The sequence below is a fragment of the Sus scrofa genome, chromosome 13 (genome assembly GCF_000003025.6).
Source record: "Sus scrofa isolate TJ Tabasco breed Duroc chromosome 13, Sscrofa11.1, whole genome shotgun sequence".
Taxonomy (NCBI): domain Eukaryota; kingdom Metazoa; phylum Chordata; class Mammalia; order Artiodactyla; family Suidae; genus Sus; species Sus scrofa.
The window spans coordinates 36712460-36738890 of record NC_010455.5 but is presented as its reverse complement, the minus strand read 5'-3'; the positions used below and the strand labels follow the sequence as shown (position 1 = coordinate 36738890).

The following is a 26431-nucleotide window of genomic DNA, read 5'->3' as shown; positions in this document are numbered from 1 at the left end:
AGTATGTGGCTGTGACCACAAGAGCCTAACATATGCTAAACATAGATGCTGGAAGGGAAAGGGCCATAAAAATAATGAAAGTTAGGGGATGGTAGAGGCTATCTTTGCCACCCTGTAGGAAGAGCCTGCTGGGAATAAGCGAATAAAGGTCAAGGAACAAGTCAACATAAATGGAATTCTTCCCTAAATCCAGTTATGCCTCAATTCAGACCTATATAGATATCTTGGTTCTAGGTCAACAAATTCCCTTTCTGACCTTTGCTACTGTGAGTTGGGTACTGTCACTTATAAACAAAGACTGCCGAATAATAATAATCCTGATAAATTATTATTCAGGCTTAATGATCTTATTTATTTTTATAAGGCTTATCTATTTCTAGGAGCTGTCCTTCCATTATAGATAGTTGCAAATTATTATACCTTAAAAGCAGAAACAACAATAAATCTAAAAATACAAAAAATGTTTGATATCTAAAAATTTTTTTTCATTTTCAGCCCTAAAATTTTCTACTAGTTGACAGTCATCCATACAGGGTGATAGAACACCTTTCCTAAAAAAACTAGTTTTATACCTATGATTCATAATTTTAGGTCAAGCTAAAAAAAAATCCATCCTATTAAAGAGAGTACGCTAGAATCAAATGGAAGAGGGAAATATTTGGATATATATATAAATAGCACCAGAAATCAAGAATGCATTTATTTAATATCACCATCTTCTGGCCAAAAAATAATAATAATAGTAATCTGTTTCAATGGAAATAAAGTACTGTAATATTTATAGTCTATGCCAGAGTTATAATGACTGCAGGGCCAGAAGTGAAGTGTCACAGCATGCTCCACATGTTTTTAACACGGTTTCTAAAGGCTCTGGAGGCTATTAAATTTAATGAACCCATCTGCTATGAAATAGAGGTCCCAACATAATCAGTTCCCTCCATGCCATGTAATGCAGATGGCATTCTCTGTTCCACAACCCAGCAGGATGGTTTATATTTCTCTTTACGTGTGTCTTTTTGTTTTGACGATTTGGACTTCTTTGATATGCAGTGGTGTCTTGGGAAAAATACTGTAAATTCAGCTTCCAAGCCCCAACAACTTCCTTATGATGGCTTCAACCCCCTGAGTAATTGCTTCTAGGCAGTAAGATATTGTAGCTTAAAGCAATCACCCAAGCAACTCCTAAATGGCCTAGGTGCCATTCCGAGATGGGGAACCAAAACAAATGTGCAATTTATCAAATGCAAAGCATTTTCTCCAAGTTGGACTTAGTAGGGGGTGAGGAGCAGGGATTCACGTCCAATTTGCAAACGCAACTAAATTGGTTTGAAAGTTCCAACAAATTGCGTACTGAATTGCATTGCCAGCAGAGGGGAGGGGCAGGGGGGCTTGGTAATGAATTCTCATTATTTTAAATGGTCACATTCCCACTGTTCCTAAAAGATTTCTTTGCTTCCCTTCTGTGTGTCACTGTAGTCTGTGCAAACTCCCCTGGAGGGGTCGAATAGGGATGCTGATGCTTCTTCAGTCTGAGGCAAGTTCTACTCTGCACAGCAAGTTGGGTAGTATTCCCAAGATGATTAGAACCCAACTGGAAAGCACAAGTCATTTGCTTACAAAATGGAACAAATTCCAGTGTTAATGACTTTTTGCTCTGCACCTAAGAGATAATGACTGTGCAGTGCAACTTGTATTCATATGAGAAGCCCATGGATTTCAGAATTCTGGTGTTTAGCTGTTTTGTCAATTAATACATGAGATTTTATTAGATTAAACATAATTAATGTTGTTAACATTAATTCATTTATTTGGGCTTCATGACGAGAGCAAATTCAATAGAACAGTCAGGCAGGAAACAGAATATTTAATCAGACTGGAAATAATAGGCAGAGAGGATGGACCCTGAAAGGAAATTTTTGTATGTCTCAATTCTACATCAGGCTGGGTTAAATGCAACCCTGGACTCTCATGTGCAGAAATCCAAACTCAGCTTCTGCTCACGACCTTTTATCTTGATCATGTCCAGACCCAGAACTGTATGGATGAATGCACATTGATAAAGAGGGTCACTGGTGTACTCTGAGGTCATTTCAAGCTATTAACTATTAAATCAATTATATTGTTACTTTTGCTGCTGCTGGGATTTCAGCCATAATAACTGATGAGTTAAGCAAATGGGAATTCCTTTTGTCGTCACCATCAGATAACTAAGGAAAAGAAGACTTTTAAGACCTTATTAAGCAAATTTGGGATCGAGTGTCCAGAGTAACTAGTCAATGACTATCTACTTGTGTAGTATTTGATAGAAATGAAATAAATCAGTAGGGTCACAAGTCCTAAAGGAATCAAAGCTACCTTCAGACTACGATGTCATAAGGAGAACCAGGCTCCTGGAGACATCACTGCTCAGCAGAAATGTTATGATGAAGAGCAGGCAAGGCTGTCCTGAGACTTTCTCTTGATAGAGAGTTTGCAGGAGGTATCAGTGGTTGAATTTTCCTTCCGGTATTATCTTTCCTTCTGGCACCACAGCACATGGACGGAGGCTGTTGCAACAGATAGGATTCTAAAAAAGCCCCTCAAATTTCTTCCTCCATAAGTCTAAACCCCCTAAAATCTCCTCGCCTTGTGAGTGAGTATGATGGTATAGGTATCACTTGTATGATTAAGTTACTATCAATTGATTCTTAGTTAATTAAAACAGATTATCCTGGATGGACCTGAACCAATCAAAGAAGCCTTTAAATCTCAGTGAAGCATCAGAGAGATATACTCTTGTTGGCCCAAAGAAAAGCAAAGAGCATTATGTGAAATTCCCATAGTGGCCATGTGGCAAGGAACTGTGGGCTACAAGAGCTGAAAGCAACCCTCAGTGTAGAGCAAGCAAGAAAACGGGGACCTCAGTCTACTGATTGCAAAGGATTGAATTCTGACCATGATCTGAATTAGCATGGAAGAGGCCTCTGACATACAGATGAGAACTGCAGAGCAACTAACATTCACTTGCACCCATGTAAGACACCATGCTGAGGATTCAGCTAACCTGTGCCTAGACTCCTGACCCATGGGAACCACACTATATACATTTGCATTGTTTTAAGCAGGTAAACATGTGACATTTTGTTATAAGGCAAAAGAAAACAAACCCGGCTGAACCAGAGAGGCTGACCCACATCCCAAGAGCATACTGGCTGGGAAGTGCAATTACTTGCACATCAGTTGGTGTCCCTTCTCTAAGTGTCTGAGAAGGTCTTTCCCCTTCATGGAGCACACAGTTCCCCGAGGCTGCCATGATGCAATAAGACAGAAAGTGGACAGTACCCCGACCCCCAGATCTACCACATCAACCTAGGATAAAACAAACTAATCCAGGTAAAGTATTCTATAAAAAGAAAGAAAAATTAGATATCGATATCCTCTGAATGCTGAGAAGAGTTTTTCTCCTCAGTCTTTGATGGTTGCTTTGCCCATACTTAACAAAGGGGAACTTTTTTTAGCAACTTTCTTCAGAGTCTTTCCATGACATTCATTTACAGAGCTGCGGAAACAACAACTTTCATTTTATGTGGGTTTAAATCATGTTTAATTAATTTACACAATTATGATAACATTACAACTGGCATTTATAGGTTTGGGAATAAAGACAACAAAGCTTTCAACCTAACTGGGGGATCAGAGTGTATATGCTTCTTGTACCTTCCAGATCAAACGTCCAGTGTACTGTATACAAGAACACAGACTGGACCAGAGCAAAGAGAAGACACAGAGTCAGTTAAAGGGAAGTTGATTAAAAAGCCTCCTAATGTATTTCCCTTTCCTTGGGTAAATCAACCAGTGCTTACCTCAGCAAGGCTGGGGGTGAGGGGCTACCTGGCTGGTGCAGCACAGCCACCAGCCTCCCTTGGGGACACTGGCCTCAGGCACCAACCCCAGACATCAGTGGCAGGCCCACAACATGTAACTATGACAAATGAATTCCAAAGGACTAAAGGGTATGTCTAGAGGAATTGTGCCTCCAAGGTACTCATCATTCTTAAGCCCCAAATTCCATTATCAAAATGGTATAAGACATGTTTTCATTGCCATTAAGTTTCTTTGAGACCCACTTCAAAGAAAGGAGAGTATTTTTTTTAATACTTCAAACAGCTGAGGAGAAAAATCCACACTGAATTTCCTAAGGTTGGGGATGACGATAGGCAGTATTTATTCTATTCTCACAGTGTGCAGACATATAATCCTTAAAGTCAACACTGGAAGGCAGGCTTTATCCTCATTTTGTAAATAAGGAGAATGACAGTCAAAGAAGGTAAGTAACTTAGGGTCACAGAGCTAGTATAGAATAGACAAACCAATGCTATCTTGACTCTAGACACAATACCCTTTGTTAATAAGCTAAGGTAGATTATAAATATGTTTAACTATCAATAAAAATTCCAGAACTGCTCACGCTACCATGATATTTTTAAAACGGGCTCACCATCCACAGCTCCAAGTGCTCCTGCGTTTGGTCTCTTTCATTCCTGCAGGCTGAGACACATTAGGGCAATCCTGGGCCAAGACTGTCCTAAATGTGTCAGGAGGGTCACAAGCTTGCAATTGCTGATTCCCGCCCCCTCTTCATCTTCTGTGGTTCTAAAGTCGGTGGCCTCATCTTAGGCTTTAGATTCTGCAGATTAATTTAGAATATGATTCTGGTTCTGACTCCATATAAATAACAGGGGGCTTTTGTCCTTGCCCTGGCCAAATCCAGGCCTAGATGACAAGTTTAAAGACATGTTGTTTCCCACCAGAGAGGCACCTGTTGGAGCAGTCGCTGCTTTCTCCTCACCTATCAGGCCTATGAAAGAGGAAGATGGAATCTCCGATGTTCTCACTGGCCCACCAGGTTTCTCAACATCACCAAGATGAGAAAGAATCCTCAGAACGTTCTCTCTGGGGATTTATTTATCAGGACTACTTGCAGAGATACAACACGGAAGTAGTGCTGAGCTTTCATCTCAGGGACAAATATATTCAGGGGGTTTAGTTTCATGTACATCAAAGGTTCCTAAAGAGGTAGACTAAATGAGCTCTGTCATATTGGCCTACTGTCTTACACAGTAATGAGCTACTTGAAGTATTATTTTATTTTAAAATAAGGAAATATGACTATGTCAGAGAATGCAAATTTCATTTAAATATTTAAGATGACACAAAGACTTCAAAAAACAATTCCTCTGCACTGTGTGCCCAGAGCTGCTTCCAGACGATTTACTTTACCTCTGCTATCAGTTCTTTAGTGTAAAAGCTGCCATGGCAATGTGCTTCCCCTCTCTCGTTGTCAGCCCCTCATCTATAAATGAATATGTGTATATGTATGTATGTGATTAGTAAATATAGAACAATTGATTTAAGTGATTAACATTATCTAAAGCAAGATTTTAAGTTAACACAAAACTTTATTCTCTTCTTCCCCGTGACCTTCAGGTTATGTAACCCCAGCCAGGATACTCTACACGTCTGATGTGTCCTAAAGGCACACAATGCTCACTTGCTTCTCATTTGGGACACTGATTTTGATGACCTGCTCGAGATTTTTCTCTGGATTCTGCCACTGGATAGAGACACTGTGTTGTTGTTGTTGTTTTCCATACCAAATAGATTTTCAAAAATCTCTAGGAAAGCACTTGGAGACCATGAAGATATCCTATGCATCATCAAAATCTCTGGGGCCCCTATCCTGGGATTTAGCATCCAGTGGTAGATGACCTTAGGTCAAATCACCACTGTCCAGTGCTGATTTTCTATCTCAATGACTCCCTCCCTCCTCACTGACCAGGGAGCTTCCCATTGCCCACTGCACTTCTTCCCACCCACTTCGTCATCTATTTAGTCCATCTGTTTGAGATCCGTTTACCTATTTACTTTCAGTGAGATCACATGGATTTCTGTTTTATTCAAGTTCTATTCCATTACTTTCCTTTTGTATTTTGAAGCTCAGACTGTCGCAGAATTGACCAGTGAGAGAGCCCCTTCATATTGCTTCTTATGTCCTTTTGACAAGACTTCATTGTTGTTTTGAGCGCCCCCTTAGTTTCTGACACAAGATTTTCTTTTCTTTTTTTTTTTTTTTGAGGGGTGGGGTGGGCACATTCCCTGCCTCAGGGCTAGTATTCTCTAAGGAAGCCTGGTTTCTTTCAGGGAGGAGTGATTTTCAGAAGCTGGGATCTGGGTTCTGGATGTGCTTATTGCCACTGGGGTGCTGCTGCTTCTCAGCCCTTTCAATGGACAGAGCTGGGGTTTCATTCTGATACCCTTATTTCAATCACATGCCACAGGTATTGGCCTTATCTTCCCCTACTTATATATTTGCTCAATCCTACTGTGCTCACAAATTAGATTCAGAATTGCTAGACCCATATTACCGCAAATGACATCAAAAGAAATTTAAAATTTATTTGCAGATTTTTCCTATTCCCTGTCCAGAATGAGGGTGAGGTACTGGTCAAAATGTAGTATTGTGTATAACTACTGTATTCAAAAGGCTATATCTTTGTCTCCCCCTTTCTGCATAATTTTCCCGTTCATTTGAAATGTCGAATTCATTTGGTTCTATCTTCATTCATTTTAGCACCCGCTGTCCCCTGCTAGCTTCTGTTGGTTTTCTTTTCATTTTTGAATACAGAGAACATTAACATGCTTCTGAGGTCAAAACCATATAAAAAGGTATACTCAGAGATGTCTCACTCCCTCTACTAATTCTTCCCCTCTGCTCTCCTTCCCACTTCTTATAGGTAACCAATTCTATTGGTTACTGACTTACCCAATCTTTGTTTCTCTTCATAATAGTAAGCAAATACATGTATACCCTCTTATTTCCTCTTCTTTCTTACACGAGGGGCAGCACACTATTTATAGTCTTGCATTTTGCTTCATTTTGCTTAGCAATATATTCTGGAAATCATTCTGTATTCACCCAACAGAAATCATCTTCATTTTTGTTTTTAACACTACGACTCCATTATGTACACGTACCACAGTTTACCCAATTGACCTCTTATGGTTGGGGACTTAGGTAACTTCCAATATTTTGAGATGACAAGCAATTCTGCAGTAAACAATCTTGTACTCATGTATTTTTGGGTGGTTGGAAGTTTATCTTCAGGGTTAATTCATAGAAGCAGGATTTCTCAATCGAAGGGTAAATGCACACTCCCCTTCCTAGAGACTGCCTCATTCTGTCTTCCCACAAGCAATATTATGAATGTGCCTTTTCCCACAGCCTCACTGACAAACTTAAGCTTTTCATTTTTGCTACTTTGATAAGTGAGAGAAATAGTATCTCACCATACTTTAGCCTGTATTCGTCTATGTGTGAAGTTGTACATATTTCATGGCTAAATTATTTTTGTGTGAATTGTCTGCTCATGTCTTTTGCTCATTTTTTTGCATAGGAATTTGGGGGTTCCCCCTTAATTTTTGAAAGTTCTCTATACATTAGGATTATTGGTTCTTTATGTGTACTATATGTTGCATATATTTCCTCCTATTTCATCATTTACTTTTTGACTTCCAATGATTTTTTTACTTGCAAAAGTTGGGTTTTGTTATTTTTTTTTATTTTAAGTAGTCAAACTTATTTATCTTTCTTTTTATTGTATCTGGATTTTGGAATCATTGTTACAAAGCCTTTCTCTGAACCCAGGTTATAAAAGAATTCAGGATATTTGTTTTAGTGCTTATATGGCTTTATTTTTTACAGTTTAAATCTCTTATTTCTTTCTTGGGTATGATGTGAAGAAAATAACTAATTTTATGTTTTTCTAAAGGCTTTCCAGCTTTCCCAAAAGCATTTATTATGAAGCCCATCCTAGCCCCCAGTGACATGAGTTGCCACATTTACCACATATTGAATTTCCATATGTAAGTGGGTCTTTTTCTTTGGACTTTCTAGTCTACTGATTTGTCTGTCCAGGTGCTGGTCAGATGATGTCTTAATTATAGACTCTGCTTTACATTTTTTAAATTGATGGAAAAAAATAAGGCGACAGGTCCAACTTGCTCTTCAGGGTTTTTACACAGAACCACTGGGAGTCTTGATCATGCCAATGCTGGCCCTCACCTCCTCTCCATGCCAGCTTCCCAGGCCTTGCTCAACCACATGCATGAGAAGGAGATGAAATCAGTACCATGGTTGCTCAGTTATTACTGCTAGTGTGGTTCTGACACAAAAGGGACGGTTAGTTATTTCATTTCCATGATTCTAAATGAAACTAGAGTCTGACTCTGAATGTGCTAAGAGCTCAATGTCTCCGTGGCAACCAGAAAGGGTTCTTCAGCTTAACACCCATCTCTACTCAGGGTGATTTCTCCCGGGAAAGGAGTACCCCTTCCTGATCAGTTCATCTTTCCACGGCCCCACTGTCAAAGCTGCTATGCTGTGCCCCAAGATGGGTTCCTGCCTGCATTGGCCTGCAGCTGCCAGAAGAGCAGAGCAGCAGGAAATAAGAGAATTTGTGCTGCTCCTGCCTTGCATTGGCCTGCAGCTGCCAGAAGAGCTGAGCAGCAGGAATAAGAGAGTTCGTGGAAAGAAAAGCCGGCCATGGCAGCCAATGAGATCACTCTGGAAGATGGCTGTGTCTGGGTTACAATGATTAATGGGATGTTAATCCCATCACAAAGGATGGGAGAGAGGCCCTGGGAGAACATTTACAATCAATAAACGAAAAACGCCACTCCCATCAGACTGATTATCACTATGAAAAATCACCCTGCATGTATGTGTGACGAGGTCACCTTGCTGTACAGTAGAAAATTGACAGAACACTGTAAACCAGCTATAATGGAAAAAATAAAAATCATTATTAAAAAAAAGAAAGAAAAATCACCCTGCAATTACACGAGAAGCTTGATCACTGAGCCATTACGTGATGACTGGCAACACTCCTCCCTTTAGTTAATTCAGCATCAGAATCTTTTTTTGCTTGGAATCTGGCTTTAGAATGAGCCCATGGCCAGGGTGCAATAACAATCAATGCCCAGAGAACCACCACTGAAGCATTTCCTCATTTGTCCACGGAAGGAAAAGGCAGCTGTGGTCTCCACAGTGGCTCCAATTCACTCTCACAGCTGAGCTTTGATCCCACCTTCCCAGGTCTAGGCCTCTCTGATGATAGCCAAGACTGAATCAAACATACCTGTCATCGTGGCTACACGGACAGAATTTGTACCCATTTGAGAAGGAAAAAAAGGCAACTAAAGAAAACAGAATCCAAAATTGAGTTTTCTGTGTTGACCAGATACTTTCCACAAGAGTCTGCCACATTCTCTGATATTAGGATTTGTCACCAGCCTTGCCTGCCAAGGGGACCAACGCAGACTGTACAAAAAAGGAAAAGGTCACTGAACCCCAGCATTGAGGAGGAGTGAAATTACAGCCGTCTACTAGAATGAACCCAGGGAAAGTCTCCCTTAGCAGAAGGAACCCTCAGGCTCTCCCCTAGGGGCCCCGCAGACTCACAGTGCTATCAATGTACGCTTCAGTCCACACCACGTCGTGCTCCTGGTCGATGACTTTGGGCCGGCTGAGTACGTGGAGGTATTCCATGACGTTCTCCTGCACATCGGCCAAGGTGGAGATCTGGGTGAAAAATCCTACCAAGGGAGAACCAAGTTCAGTAAAGACGGGAAGATCTACACAGTGAGTATGCCTACGTTGCGCGGTCTTTGCCTCTAGTTTCTTTCTTCCCTTTTCAAACATTGTATCTCCTCTCTACCATCACTCACGTCATGATCATGGTGTTTCATGTTAGAAAAACAGAGCCAAGCAAAAGAAATAACATTAAGATCAACCACGAACCCACCTCCCCGAAGCAGGCCCTGTTAAGCCTTTAGGGACTGTCTTCCCAGATGTTTTCTAAAGGTACTCACGTACCGTCTCTGGTAGAAACGGGAGTCCCCTCTACATGCCATTTTGTAACCCTTTTGTTTGTTGTCATTTTAGTGTGTTTATTATTGGGAAAGCTATGAACCACAAAATTTAAAGGTTATGGCAGTTTTATAATTATACTGACAAGAGTTGTAATTAATTTCAAGTGCTTACTAGGGGGCAGAAAATCTGCTAAACATTTGATAAGCTTCGCCTCATTTACTCTTGACAACATGATGCACCGAGGATGACTGTGCTCACTTTAAAGATAAGATGACTGAGGCGGGCTGAGCATACGTGTCTCACCCACGTTCTCACAGGTACACAGTAGCAAGTACCAAAGGAGAACCCAGGCCTGAGTCTCTTAATCTATGACTTTTGCGTCTACAGAATTGTGTCCTTTGTGTGTCTGAGGCTGAAATTCCAGCTCATACCCTTATGTGGTTACCAGACCTGCCTTTCAAATATGCTGGGAAGACATGGTTTCTTAGTAACATAAAAAGTTTTAAACATGCTATCATCTTGTGGTTGGAGAGGCCATTTTGATCTCGAGTTGGGGCTCTGCTATACTCTTTTTCAGTTTGGGGTCCTGTTGGCTTTGCTGGTGGGTTAGAAGATGTCTAGAAGAGAAGGGCTGCATTGAACCCAGGTCTGGACCCCAGAGGGGGCCCTGCATTCAATCATTAATGGAAGGAGCCTAGCACTGGAGGAGCAGGGGTTACCTAGATGAGCATGACTCCTGCTTCCTGGGAGTTCTGGGAAATCTGAAAAAGCTTGACCACTACAGAATAGCCCAGTCAACATTATAGTAAAGCACACAGCAGGGTGAGCCAATCACTCAGCTACCCTGAAGAAGGAAAGGTATAGCTGAATCCTGAAGGATAAGGTCCACTTAGCTACCAGTTAGCTAGAGGAAGAGGGGTTAAAGAGTGCACCCAGCAAATCAAGGAATTTAAGTAAAGGCCCAAGGTCAGAGTCAGGCCCATTCTAGGAACTAAAAATAGCTCAGAATGGCTGGAATACAAAGCTTGGAGAGAGTAGGCAGAAGTAGGGTGCTGTAAGATCAGAAGAATGAGCAGAGGGACTGTCACATAAGATCTATATAAGGAGTTTAGACTTTATCTTCAGGCAAGAAGTCACAGAAGCATTTTAAGCAGAGGGATACTGGATGGACACAGATTCATGTCTACTCCCCATACCTCTAAATAAGGACTCTTATAACTAAATTTATGTCAGATCCTACTTGCCAACAAACTGGAGAGGGTATGTGTGCCTCTGAAGCCAGATCTGTTGCTATAGTGTTTATAGAACCTCTTAGTGTCTAAGGGCTTGGGGTATGGAAATGCCAGGCCTTCTGTTGTCCAGAAAGGGCCAGAACCCTTCCAGAGCATTTCCAAACAAAAGCCAGCTGGTTTGAATTTGGTGTACCAACCAGAAACCAGGTTGGGACCATGTGGCTTCTGGCTTCCTGATGACAGCTTTGCACAGTGCTAATTAGCATCCACTGTCACTCCTGTCTGCTCCACCCTCCTGGCCAGGGCCCGACCCTCGCCTATCCCAGTGGAAACTGAGTCCCCGTGGGCTGTGAGACCTGGCTCTAGCTCAGGGCATAGGAGCAGGGCCCATGTGCACCCTGGCACTCCCTCAGAGGTCAGTCACTACAGCTACAGAGTCCATCTGGGTCACTGCTCACACATGGCTTCCAGGTGGCCTCTCTTAGAGGCATAGTGGGAAAGACAAGTTTTGAAGATTGCTGGATGACAGTGAGCATTCACAGTTATCATCTCTCTATAAACTAGGACTGCTATCCATGTTTGAACAAGAAAGAAAACATTTCATCCCTTCACTAGTAGGTAGACCATAGCCTCTACCTGAAGGGTCTTAGAAAGATAAACGTGACACAGAGGACAAGCCAAGCGAGGGGTTGCCATTTCGATAAGAGGAGGAAAGAGCTCCATGGTCCTGGACCATGAGGGTACTTGGGTGAGCAATTCACAGAATAGCACTATTCCTATTTGGGGTTCCTGTGCCAAATGTGCAGTGAAGACGGCCTCTCGTAGCAAGAGTTTTTCTTGGTTGTCTGTGTTTTTATTCTAATCCTCAAAGTCAACAGTAAAAATCCCTGATTTGGGTTTTCTAAAATAAGGCCAAGAGAAGAGGGGGAATAAATAGAAGGAGGGGGATGGGAGAGACAGATCCCCAGCGTAGAGTGGGAGTGGGAAGGAAAAACAATCACACATTTGGAAGGGGATAGAGCTGGGAGATCATCCGAACTTGGCCTTGCTTATCATAATCAAAGTTCTGAGAAGTTACCAAAAGCTGGCTTCTCCCTAGAGTTAGGAATCCGTAGCCAACTGTATACCTGACACCTCCACGGGGATGACTAACAGGATTCTCAGACTGAACTCGTCCAAAGCCAACTCCTGATTTCCCTGGCCAAACCCATTCCTCCCCCATCGGGTTTTTCCCATCTCAGCAAATGACGCCACTACCCAACTGGGCCAAAAAATTAAGAATTATCCTTGATAGCCATCATTTCCTCACTCCACCCCATAGCTAATCCACCAGCATGTTCTTCTGGCTCTATCTTTAAAATATGTCTCAAGTCCAACTCCCAGTCTCCACTGCTCCTGCCCTGCTCCTCTCCCCCAGGGAAAAGCAACAGCCTCCCTACAAATCCCCTCCTTGTTACCTAGGCTCCTGACAGCAGTCAGAAGAATCATCTAAAGGATAAAGAAGATCATCATCTCCTTGCCTAAAATTCCCAAACAGCTTCTATTTCGAGTTAGAATAAAATCCAGATTTTTGAATCTGACCACCAAGACTCTCGCTCGCTAGGTCCCCACCTACCAAGCTCACCCACTCGGCCCGCCCCAGGAACTTGCATTTGCTGTACCTTCTGCCTGGCCCACCATTTATCTAGGGTTCCAGGGCTGGCTCCTTTGGATCATTCAGGTCCAGCTGTCTGAACTCATATCCTCTCACTTGGCCTTGTCTGCGCTTTCTTCAGAAGATTCACCTTTGCTGAATTCTGACTTGTTTTCTTTGTTCTCTTTCACTGGAATATTAGCTCCATGAAAGGTTAACAGAAAGCCACTGTCTATCTTGTTCAGAGTGGTGTTCCCCAAACCGGCATGGCTGTTATTGAAGCAGGGTCATTCACCAAGGTCTTGCTGTGATTCACCTTTGCCTCTCTACACTTGGGTAACACAACAGTCCAGTGTGTGTCTGTGCTCATTGTACAGGAAACAGAAACAAGAGAGTTTAGTAATTTGTCCTGAATCACTTCAAATCCAGGTTCATCTGGTCCCAAGACCTTTGCTCTTAACCACTGTAAGACACTACCTCTTCCTGTAATGGGAAAGGACAGAGCTCCTCTTCCAGAAGCAATCCCTAACGGGCTGTTTGTATCTCTGGCTGGAAAAGGTGGAGGATGGGGTAGGGAAATGTACAGCTTCCCTCTAAGGTTTCTGAAATGCTCAGTAATGGACACGAGGTCTACTCAAAACGCATGCCATGGTTCTAACTTATATTTCAATATATAGACCAGGGATGCAGACATATAAAAGGTAAGAAAAGCTGGAATTTTCGAAATAATATTAATAATATATACTGCAAAGCTTAATGCAAATCGGATCATCTAATACCGACCCATTAAACTGGAAAACATTTCTGCAAAAGCCTCTTTTATTTTTCAATGTTTTCATATAAGTTTTAGTTAACAAATGTACCTTTTGATGGATAACAGGAAGTTGCTGAGGGCTGAACTCTTTGGCTGTAACCATAGATGCTTCCCTCGTTCCCCGTCTGCATTCTCTGAACTGGCCACTTCCCCTGCCCTTCCTCCATCACTTTTTATTTCTTTTAAATTGTAGCTCTTGAATGTTTATTCTCTTCTTTAATGTGCCTTTTTGGACTTCATATATCATGTAAGAACACAGAATCAGCAATCATTTGGTAATTACCAAGGAGTAATTAATGTTGAAATTAGCCACCTATTACAAATGGTCTGCTCATTTTTCTCCATAACATCAATTTATTTACCTTATTCCCTTACAAAGCCTCCTGTGAACTCTGGGTTACAACTACTCAGTGTGATAAACCACATGCAGCCCAGTGCTTTGTATTTCTGAGATTTTAATACTCCTACATCGCGATTTCTCATGAGTTTCTTGTCTAAAAGGTGCCTCTGCATGGGATGCTCCGTGAGCATATTATTAAACACTCTGCTTTGCAATAATCAGATCTGAGGATCCCAGAAGTCTGCTCCTCGGTCGGAGACCCAGGTTCCCGACCTCACCTGGAAAGGACCTCGATCTACCTTTGGTGTGATGGGCACTGCCCTTTCAAAGATTCTTCTCCCCTATGACATAAGACAGGCTGAAAACAAAAAAGCCAGTGCTCAGGCTCTGGTCTTCTCAGGGCAAAAAAGTGGGCAGTGATGTCGGTGGTGTGACCTGGTGTGTATTCCCTTCAGAACAACAGTGTTCTTGGAAGACCCTCACAGTATTCTGTTCCATCTCGGTCCTCCCTCATCAACACTGCACACTGCTGAATAAGCACTTTTCTCCTGTAGAAAAATGCACAATTCATAAACAACTGTACATCTCCTTGGACCATTATAAGAACCAGCAAGAGGTAGGTTGGGGTCTGAGAGCTGAAGGGCACATGTCTGATGAATTGGAAAGAATGGACCCATAAGAGAATGACCATGAGGACATGGAGTCCAGCAGCCTCAGTGGGCATGTGCCACCTGGAGAAGGAGGCTCCCAGGGTGCAATTAGGCTCTCAGAATTAGTCAGAACCTCTGATTTAGGAGCAAGCCTTTTAGTGTGTGAATAATATTACATTTCTAATTTCAAATTTCATGTTAGAAAAGGATCATTTAAAGGACCACACTGCACAACTAGGAATGCGGGCTTGCCTACAGCTCTTTCACAGTGCCCCATCCCATCCTGCCGCATCTCCTCGGAGAGCCACAATGTCCCCATTTATCAAATGTTAGAAATGGGACCACATTCCTACACAAGCTGAAGCGGGACCATTTCTGGAACACATAGGCTGGGTATAAATCCCAGCTCCCGTCCTTATTGGCTATAGACTGTTAAAGTCCCTTCTCAACATTTAGATTCCTTTTCCTAGATTCTTTCAAATCATGGGAAACATGCAAGAATCCTCAATGAACCGTGGCTTTCTTCTACCCAGAGAGAAGCAACTTCACATCCTGGTGAAGAGTTACATTCAGGTTTTAGATCTACCTGGCACCTTGTAAGCTGTTGGTCATCCTTAGTTGCTACTAACAATAGCAGCACTGTCTTCATCTTCACAAACATTACCCTTCCCATTCAAATTCTCGTGTTCTATGGGATGTACAAAAAGAATGTATACAACTTAAGTCTCCATTAAGGGATAAAGAAGATGCAGTGCACGCACACACACACACAGAGTATTATTCAGCCATGCGAAACAAGGAAATCTGCCATTTGCAACAGTATGGATGGACCCTGAGTACACCATGCTGAGTCAGAAAGAGAAAAACAAATACCATATGATATCACGTGTCTGTGTAATCTAAAGAAGTGGAAATTATAGCAACAGCATCAAAAGGTGGTTACTCTGGGCTTGGAGTTGGGGGATTAGAGAGCTATTAGTCAAAGAGTACAAAAAAGAATTATATAAAGGTTTTGAATAACTGCCATGTTTGCCTTCTTCTACCTTTTCTGAAACAGAAAAAAAAAAAAAAAGAAAAAAAAGGTTTTTTTCTTTTTACAGGCACAATTGTGTCCCATGGAAGTTCCTGGGCGAGGGGTCAAATTACACCTGCAGCTGTGGCCTACACTACAGCCAGGACAGTACTGGATCTGAGCCACATCTGTGACCCTCACTAAAGCTTGCAGCAATGATGGATCCATAACCCACTGAGTGAGACCAGGGATCAAACCCGCATCCTCACAGAGACAATGTTAGGTCCTTAGCCTGCCGAGCCACATTGGGAACTCGAGCAAAATTTTTAATTGCAACTTTTTCCCTACCCCACCAACAACTATTCTGGCCTCATCAATTTGACACTTTCAAAGATAGAGTGAGCTTAAGAGGTTTCTAGTGGAAAATGGCTGTGGGTCTGAACTTCCAAGGAGGGCTCAGGCCACCAGTTCTCTTTCAAATAAGGAGAGAATGATCATTAACCCATCAAAAAGGGACAGGCTATGCAGACAACCAAGAGAGACTCATGCTGCATTTCTATTCGACCTAATGATGACAGATAGGTTGAGGACCAAACACAGAGGCCCTTCTTTATTTGCACAGCTGGAAAACACTCCATTCCCCATGATTTCTGAAGGAGAATCAGGCAGTGCTTATTTAAAATCTTGGCACACTGAACACTACAGAAGGTCATCAAGGCTTTATGGAGTATCTGGGCTAGTCGGCCCCTCTTTCAGTTTTCCCAGTTCACTTATTTATCCAGTAGTGTGAATGCAGAATTTTAAATTCCATAAGCCATTCTATAGTGGCAGTAATAGTTTTAATGTATTTAAAATGATTTGCTGCTTTGCCTCATTAGGGCTGGTTCCCTCAAGATAGGACCTAGTTATGCATAAAATGAGACAAACCAATATGCTCCAGGCCTCTGATTTTGCTAGTGGATTGGAGGAGGCAGAGCGCTCCTGTGAGGCTATGAATGTGCCCAGACATCCATTTTCAGGGGACACTTGGGTCCACGGACTGAGAACTATCTCCATGGCTACTAGACTTCCAAGGAAGAAGTTTTATACGGATAACAGGTCCTTGCCCACTGACCCGGGGATAATGTGGGGGCCCTGACAAGTACTGCTCCTCCCTAGGGTCACTCTGGTCAGTCAGCCAACAAGCTTCTCCCTGGGCTCCCCTGGGTTCTCCCTGGGTCTGCTCTGGTCCCCAAATGCTAATGCTTCATTTAACTGACGAACTCGACTGCGTCAGGGCAAAAATATGCGGGGGTGGGGGGGGCCTCATTGGACCTCATGTCACTTGAGATGAAAAATGTTATGCTGTCTCTATACTATAACAAGCTGAGACTATAAACAATGATTTAATTAATGACCATAAGAGAATACTTGCTCACCGACGTTACGTGGTCTAAAACCCCATAACTGACGCAACGTGAAGCCGATGTTTATATGGGCACAGATGACTGAAACCTGACATTTTGATGGCAACTGCTACTTGGAAGAGTGGCAAACAATGGCATTTTGTTCCCAAGCCCCTTTAGAAGAGAAGCAGAAGGAGGAAGCTGAAACTGTTGTGAGGGAATGACTCTGGCAGGGAAGGAAAAAACTGAATTTGAACAGGAAGAGGAGAATCACTGCAGAATCCAGCCCCTGGGCCAGCCAGGCAGCTACTATTACCTCCTTGGATTTTCCAAGCTGCTGCACTCAGAAATCTAAAGGGCTATATTCTATGGCCAGGCTCTGAAATACTCTAAGTTGACTAAATTGTCTTCAAAAGGATGCTTCAAAGATTCTTATAAACAATGACTACAACTAAATTATGGTGTAATATTAGTTGATTAAGACAAGACTTCAATTTGAGTAATTTTCATCAGCTGGACACAGACAGTGGTAAAAACAACAACCCATGACTAAATGCATACTTGCTGATGGGAAGGATTGAATCTGATGTGGCATGAATAACAGTGAAACTTTTAACAATTAAAAAATGGGAAGGAGCTCTTTTTTCAAGACCACAGAATAAAGGAAAAAATGGGGAAAGTGTAGCTCACTCAAATGTCAAGAAAGTTCCAAAAATTATTTTACGAGTGGTATCTCAACTCAGAGGAAAGCTAGGATCCACTTAGCCTCCATCTCCTTCTGTCTACATTCCTTCTGTATTTCCCTCTCAAATGAAAGGGGAGCTATGCATTACTCTCAGGTGATCAGAATTACTGATACCTTTGAATGAGGTGAGCCAGCAAATGAACTGAAATAATTGCAGGACACATTATTTTAGAGTTTCAAGAAAATACTCAAACCTTCCATGCAGTTCTCTGCTTTTGAGATGAAGAAATTGAGACTTGCTCAGAAGACTGTTCCAAGTGGAAGCAGATGATTAAAGACAATGTCAAGCAAAGGGAAGGTGAGGCAAAGATTTACTTTCCTGGTTACGCAGGTATTCTGAGACCTTCCCACGCCCATCTACCTGCGATGCTGAATCCTCGCAGAGTAACTATATTTTCCTTTGTTGGCTTACCTCTTCCTACATACAATTCAGCAGGTGGCAGGCCTGGCCCAAGCTGAGTGTCATAAACTTTTCTGGGAGGCGGAATGGGACTTGAAATCAGAATCGAGAGTTACTGATCAGTCTCAAAGGGAGGAGATATAAACTCTCCTTTTAGCACAATAGGTGTTGTGTTACTAGGTGGATGTGCAGTATGCAGTGGCAATTTCTGCATGTGCACATGCTCTAGCAGAGAAGGTCTGTATACAGAGAAGGAGAAGAAGAATGCCACAGAATGTAGGAAGAAACCAAGAAGCAAAAGCAAAACAAAAGCACAACTCCCTGAAAAAAAAAAAAAAAAAAAAAAAAGAGTTCCCGTTGTGCCTCAGTGGGTTTCAAACCCGACTAGTATCCATGAGGATGAGGGTTTGCTCCCCAACCTTGCTCAGTGGGTTAGGGAGCCAGCGTTGCTGTGTGCTATGGTGTAGGATGGCAGCTGTAGCTCTGATTTGACCCCTGGCCTGGGAACTTCCATATCATATAGGTGCAACCCTAAAAAGCCAAAAAAAAAAAAAAAGAAAAGAAAAAAAAAAAAAGAAGAAAGAAAAAAGAAAAACAATAAAAACAAACAAAAAACCACTGTCCCCTGGTCCCTCATAAGATACAAGCTTTGCTTCCCACTCTGGTTCTGACTCACTCTCCTTTTCTCCAAAACACTCTTCTTTTTAATTTCAGGGAGCAACTTTGGTTGCTTGCAACTCAAATGACTTTGTATTAAGTCACTAAACTAAAGACCTGCCAACCCTTCCTAGACTCCTCTTTCTTCCAGAAGCATACAAACACTGGAAATTTTATAAAGGATGGTTTAGCAGGCACCATAGAAGTAGACTATCTCTATCCACCAAAACCAGCTTACTATGCAATAGGACAGATCTTCCTTTCTTAGTATTATTGTCAATTTACACACTTTTTATTTATTTATTTATTTTTATTTTTTAATTTTTTATTTTTTTGTCTTTTGTCTTTTGTTGCTGCTATTTCTTGGGCCGCTCCTGCGGCATATGGAGATTCCCAGGCTAGGGGTTGAATCGGAGCTGTAGCCACCGGCCTACGCCAGAGCCACAGCAACGCGGGATCCGAGCCGCATCTGCAACCTACACCACAGCTCACGGCAACCCCGGATCGTTAACCCACTGAGCAAGGGCAGGGACCGAACCCGCAACCTCATGGTTCCTAGTCGGATTCGTTAACCACTGCACCACGATGGGAACTCCAATTTACACACTTTTTAAAGCTTATGGAGGGAGGTACTCTACATAGAGCTGGATGCTAGGCTCTGTCAGGGTGGTCAAGCAGGATTGTGTAGCATCAAAGCAGAGATAAGCTATAACAGCAGATCAATATAACACCAGCAAATCATATGGCGCATTCATGTGCCAGGCCCTGTGCTACCAGCTTTAGCTGCATGGCCTCACTTCATGTTCACAACATCTGTCTGGGGCAGGTATCATTACTACCCCCATTCTATAGGTGACATAACTCAGACCCAGGTAGGTTTGGTAACAACACCATGATTGGTGGTTGGAAGAAGCTGGATTTGAACTCCAGAAGTTTGGCTTGAGACTCAAGGAATCTTGATTTTATCACCTGTTTGCCTCCTATGCTTTGCCTTCTTAGGTGTGTGTAGAATGAAAAGAAGCCCTCTGTAGACTGGAGGCCCTGTGTCTTCCCTCCCTGTGCCTTCCCCAAAGCATTGTTTCCAACACACAATAGAGGATCTTTCATCAATTAACCTGTGAATGTTGAAAAGCCAACAATTACTGAGCACTTACTGTGTTCTAGCACTGAACTAGGCGCCCGATCTGTAAAATTTCATTTTTTAATCCTTATATTTAATGAGAATCAAGGGGAAAACTTTTATCACCCTCTCCACATTGAAGCAGGTTAAAGTTAACTAACTTAATTAGTTAGATAGGCTAAGTTATGTTAGAGGAACATAACAAACGGGAAGTCTTGGTGGCTTAGCACAAAGGTTTATCACACAGACTATCCATCATGCGTTGGCAGATGGCAGAGGACAGGGTGAGTGGAATGGCATCTGCTCTATGTGGCCACTCAGGAACCCAGGCTATGTCATTTATTCCATATGTAGCTTCAGAGTTCACAAGAGCAGAAGAGTATATAGACACTACCACACCAGCTCTTAAATGTTTTAGCTCAGGAGTTCCCATTGTGGCACAGCAGAAACAAATCTGACTAGGAACCATGAGGTTGCGGGTTCGATCCCTAGTCTCACTCAGTGGGTTAAGGATCTGGCATTGCCATGAGCTGTGGTATAGGTCGCAGACATGACTTGGATCTTGCATTGCTGTGGCTGTGGTGTAGGCCAGCAGTTGTAGTCTGATTTGACCCCTAGCCTGAGAATCGCCATATGCCACAGGTGTGGCCCTAAAGAGCAAAAAAAAAAAAAAAAAATTTAGCTTAAAGGCTACACAAAGGACCTGAGAATGTTAAGTGAGCACATGGATATTTGGTGCACAGTAAATGGCTCTGCCATAGTAATTCTCCCAAGGTTACCCAGATGCTAAGTACTAGAGTGAAGAGACTGAACTACCCCACTTGACTATGCCCTCAAAATTTACAACAGCATTTCAGGAGAAGTTGGTGTAAATCAATAAATAATCACCTACAAACATTCAGACCATATCTTAGAATTCATAGCTTTCTCAGAACCCTCCACTTTCTCATGACTATCTTTATTTCTGCACATCCATTAATTTATTCAGAAGTAAGCCCATCAGGGGGACCTACCTTTGTTAGCACAGGCCATCCACTTAAGATTGTCTGCAAAAGCAGCCTCCCGTCCAATGAGATATGTGAAGATACGAACCTGAGAGGAAGAGGAACACGCCGATCAGCAGTTTTCACACTTCATTGTCCTGCCAGATCACATGCATAGCTCACACACGTGTGGTTTACCTCTTTAATACCCCATGTTTCCCATCTGTAGAAACATATTTAAGACATCTGAAGTACAGGCAGCTAGAAATCTATTCAAAACTGGGGATTTTGATCTTTTAAACCATATGGCACTGGTGGTGGTTGTTTTTTGGTGTGCAACTTGTGACAGAGGAGAATAGCTTGAAATGGGAGACTGGTGGTATCATGGGCCTGGGTTTGCTGCACACATATGGATAAGGATCATCCAGTCTGGACTAAATTGGCAGTCATTTTCCTCATCCGCACAGGAAGTGCAGAGTGTGCTCTTCTTAGGAATAAAAACACCACTGAAGACCCTAAGCACCCTCTCCCAGTTGTGAGGACAGGCTGCAGGCACTCTCTTACCATCTGTGATGGTATTTCATTGGGATGAGAGGCACAGTTTGTAGCCAGGAGACTGAAGGGGATCCTCTCTGGCCCTCCTAAGCTTTGGCTCCTGATGAGTAGAGATTACATGTAAAATCCTGGTTCTCTCACTTTCTACTGCCTTCTCGAATTGCTCTTACGAGGCCAAAATTTTTTGAAATAAAGCGCCCATCTCCCAAAGTTGTATTTGAGGGTTAGATGGAAGAAGAACAAGAAATTTAAAGCATTAAACCTCTCCAGTTCAAATTTAAAATGGTATATGGGTCAATTCCACTCAGTCCAAACAAAATTCTTCTGGCAGGTAAAGTAGGTCCTTCAGCCACCTCTCTGTGACAGAGTTAAATGAAGATATGGTATTATATGAATTATGTTCAACATGTGGCCCCAAAGCCTTTCCAGCTGATGTCCCCTCCACTCAGCCAGACTGGGCAGACACTCCTACTGCTCCTTCAGAGCCTCTGTTGTGACTGTAGGTAGCCAGTATCTGGTGTGGTTACATCTGTGAGGGTGGTCTTCACTAGGACATCCGACGAGGGAAAGGATGACTGTGCCCTGATGGGGCATAATGTTTGGAACATTACAGCTCAGTTCATGAATGGATAACAATGTAAATGCCCAGAGCTGACTGTGAAAGTGAAGATTTTGTTTTTGAGTATCCACTTATCTAAGACTTATAACTTGAAGACTAGTTCTTAGGCAATAGCTTATTTCCAACTTAAGAAATGTTTTTTTGGCTTTTTAGGGCCACACCTGCAGCATATGGAAGTTTCCAGGCTAGGGGTCAAATGAGAGCTGCAGCTGCCAGCCTGCACCACAGCCACAGCAACACGGGACTGCAGCTATGTCTGTACCTACGCCTCAGCTGGGTCATTAACCCACTGAGCGAGGCCCCAGATTGAACCCACATCCTCATGGGTATTAGTCAGGTTTGTAACCTGATGTGCCACAACAAGAACTCCCAAGAGATGTTTAAATAAGACAACAAGGAGTTCCCCCAAAAAAGGAAATAAATAAGATAACCAACAGAATGAGAGAAAATCTTTGCAAATGATGCAACCAACAAGGGCCTAATCTCTCAAATATACAAACAACTCTTACAACTCAACAACAGTAAAACAAACAACTCAATGGAAAAATTGGCTAATGACCTAAACAGACATTTCTTCAAAGAAGACATATGGATAGTCAATAGGTGCAGGAAAAGATGCTCAACATCACTAATTATTAGAGAAACGAAAATCAAAAATACAATGAGGTATCACCTCACACCAATCAGAATGGCCATCATTAACATGTCTATAAATAACAAAGGCTAGAGAGGGTTCAGAGAAAAGGGAACCCTCTAACACTGTTGGTGGGAATGTAAATTGGTATAACCACTATGGAAAACAGTATGGAGATTCCTCAGAAAACTAACTATAGAACTACCACATGATCCAGCAATCCCACTCCTCACTGTACAAAACTATAATTCAAAAAGATAGAATTCCCGTGATGGCTCAGTGGAAATGAATCTGACTAGTGTCTATGAGGATAAAGGTTGTATCCCTGGCCTCTCTCATTGGGTTAAAGATCGGGCATTGCTGTGAGCTGTGGTGAAGGCCACAGATGCGGCTCAGATCTGGCATTGCTGTCTGTGATGTAGGCCAGTGCTACAGTTCTGATTTGACTCCTAGCCTTCGAACCTCCACATCCCACAGGTGCACAGGTGCAGCCCTAAAAAGACAAAAAAAAAAAAAACTTTAAAATAACAAAAACAAAAAGATATATGCACATCCCTACGTTCATTGCATGACTATTCACAATAGCCAAATCATGGTTAACAACCTAAATGTTCATCGACAGATGAATGAATTAAGAAGATGTGGTACATATACACATTTATACTTGGCCATAAAAAAGAACAAAACAATGGCATTTGTAGCAACATGGATGCAACTAGAGATTCTCATACCAAGTGAAGTCAAAAGGAGAAAGACAAATACTATATGATATCACTTATACGTGGAATCTAAAATATGGCACAAATGAACCTAGCTACAAAACAGAAACAGACTCACAGACATAGAGAACAGATGTGTGGTTGCCAGTGCAGAAGGGGGAGAATGTGGTTTGGGGAGGAGTTTAGGGGTTGGTAGATGCAAACTATCACATTTAGAATGGATAAGCAATGAGGTCCTACTGAATAGCAAAGGGAGTTATATCCAATCTTTGGGATAGAACTTGATGGATGACAGTACGGGAAAAAAGAATCTGTATATATATATATATATATATATATAACTGGGTCATTATGTTATACAGCAGAAATTGACACAACACTATAGAAAACTATACTTTAATAAAAATTAAATTAAAAATATATTCTTTCCATCCATCACTGCTCTTGCAAGGGTGCTTCCTGAGCAGATAGAGCAGACACGGAGGCCTTTCCCTCTCTCACTCCCCTAGCTCTTTCCACACTATTCCCACTGGAGTCGCATTAAGAGGAAAGATTTTTTTTTTTTTTTTTTTTTTTTGCCTTTTTGCCTTTTTGCCTTTTTACCTTTCCTAGGGCTGCTTCTATGGCATATGGAGATTCCAAGGCTAGGGATCCAATCGGAGCTGTAGCTGCTGGCCTACACCACAGCTACAGCAACGCGGGATCTGAGCCACGTCTACAACCTACACCACAGCTCATGGCAATGCCGGATCTTTAACCCACTGAGCAAGGCCAGGGGTCGAACCTGCAACCTCATGGTTCCTAGTCGGATTCGTCAACCACTGAGCCACAACGGGAACTCCAGATATTTTTTTTAATTGGGAGATTCCTGCTCTCTTGAAGGGAACTCTCTAAGCAAGGGGGTGGGTGGGATGCAATGTCAGAGGTCCAAAGTACTTACCACTGACCTCCCTATACAGAGCCATTCCCATTCACTTTTCCTCCCTGGTCACTGTTGACTTTTAGCTGAAGATGTCTGATTTAGGGGGAATCTGAGGCCCAGTTAAGTAAAATGAACTGCTTAGTTTCATAAACTCCTGATCTAATGAAAGAGGTCTTCCAAGACCTTAGGATAACACAAGTCTCCTCTCAATTTCCTGGTGATGCTAGATCTGTCAATCCAGAAACCCCAACCAGCTGCAAGGCCCAGAGCTAACACACACAGGAACCGGAATTGAAATCTAGTCTTGAGACAAGCCCCGGGCTTTTTCATAAATTTTCACTTTTCCTTTTGAATTCAAGTTATTTAAAAGGAAAATATGAGACTGACAAAAAAAACCCTGCAGAAAGCAAGTTCTTAACAAAGCAGAAAACATAAGAGAAAGCTTTTAGGAAATGAAGCTATGCATCTACCTTTGTAGGCAAAGGAGAAAGACCAAAGAGAAAGTAGCTCATTTGTTTGGAGAAAAGGTAACTTCAGGTGCCATACCCCCTCCGCCATCCAGGTGAAGAACCTGAGGATAAACTGAGTTCTCCCTCAGAAACATACTTAAAACCTCAGAACACCACGGTAAACCATCGGCAAAACTTCCATAATGTCTGCTTTTAAAAGATGGCAATCCACTTGGAAAACCAGTAGGACTGTACCAAACTCCAGACCAGACATGATTACTCAAGAATGTTTGTGTTAACAATAACCACAATCATGAAAACCAGCACCAGGACCTCCTTCAACAGCACCGCTCCCCCTACTGGCACCATTACTGTGGCTTCTCCAGTCAGCACCAGCCCCTGGATCAGGTATGTACTATGAGATTTATAGCATTATACCTTTTTTGTTGCTTTGTATTTTATTTCATTGCTTATGAAAGAAAATCTGAATCACATTAAATATTTCCATTTCTGTGCAGTCCTTGGCTCCCAGGGAACTGGCCCCCTTATTTGAGTAGAAATGGCGTGGAAATGACTTGTTGCCTCTCTGCCTATAAAATAAACATAATCAAACAATACTGGGTTCATGCCCTGGACTTCTCACAATAATGCCTTTCACTGGCAACAAAAGAAAGGGGTTTTAGTCCAAAATAAATATTTTGGAGAGCAATTTAACAATAGCATTTTATATTTACAATTTTTTCAGACTCAGTAATTTTACCACAAGGCATTTATCTTCTAGCCAGAATGGCAAATAAAATGCCTATAAGAAAATCATGGACTTGGAGAACAGACTTGTGGTTGCCAAGGGGGAGGGGGAGGGAGTGGGATGGATTGGGAGTTTGGGGTTAATAGATGCAGACTATTGCCTTTGGAAAAATAAATAAATAAATACAATAAGCATCCTCTTAAAAAAAAATGCCTATGGGCTCCAAGAAGGTTACAGATGACAGGAAGTCATAGGAGTAGGGGGAATTATAGAGTGTATGTCTTCTTAAAGCCCTGTAATTTAATTTTAGACATTTTCACAAATACACAAAAATGTAAAAGGGCAGAAATCTTCATCTTTATTATTCATAATGGCCAAAAACTGGCAAATCCTAAGTTTCTCTGGAGAGCTGATTGGCTAAAATACTCATGGGACGTTCATGTAGTGAAATACCACGCAGCTTTGCACTCATTAGAAAGACATCCATTATATATTAACAAAAGGGAAAGCAAGTTGTGGGATACAGTGTGGCATAAAACCCTATTTTTTTCCAAAAGGAGACTTCTACTTTTTACTTCATAAACTTCTATATCATTTGAATGTTTTTACAAATGAACAAATATTGCTTTAATAATTAAGGATCATTTTAAATGAAAGAAAGTAATGGCACTGCTACTTCCTGAACCACTCTCAAAGGACATAGGAAGAAAAATGTGCAGTGAAAATCAAACACAGGAAAAGATGATAGGTAGAAATTAAATTCTGGCCTTGTATCTTCTAGGGTGGGCTGCTTTCCTCCACAGCTCAAGGAAGTAATTGTAAAACTTCTATGAGTAACATGGTCAAATTGCTCCTTGTTTTCCAGCACTAACAGATTCTGCAACCTGATGAATTTTTATTTCCA

The 26431-nt window shown here is 41.9% G+C and overlaps 1 protein-coding gene across 4 annotated transcripts in view; it reads right to left on the bottom strand.

The window, feature by feature from the left end:
- Positions 1–26431, bottom strand: part of CACNA2D3 (calcium voltage-gated channel auxiliary subunit alpha2delta 3) — an 802825-nt gene that overhangs the window by 286229 nt on the left and 490165 nt on the right. For all 4 annotated transcript variants that reach the window (XM_021068973.1, XM_021068975.1, XM_021068974.1 and 1 more), the window contains 2 exons: positions 20912–20990; positions 9500–9633 (listed from right to left, as the gene is read on the bottom strand). In XM_021068973.1, the coding sequence (XP_020924632.1) occupies positions 9500–9633; positions 20912–20990 (213 nt within the window). The remainder of the gene's footprint in view (positions 1–9499; positions 9634–20911; positions 20991–26431) is intronic.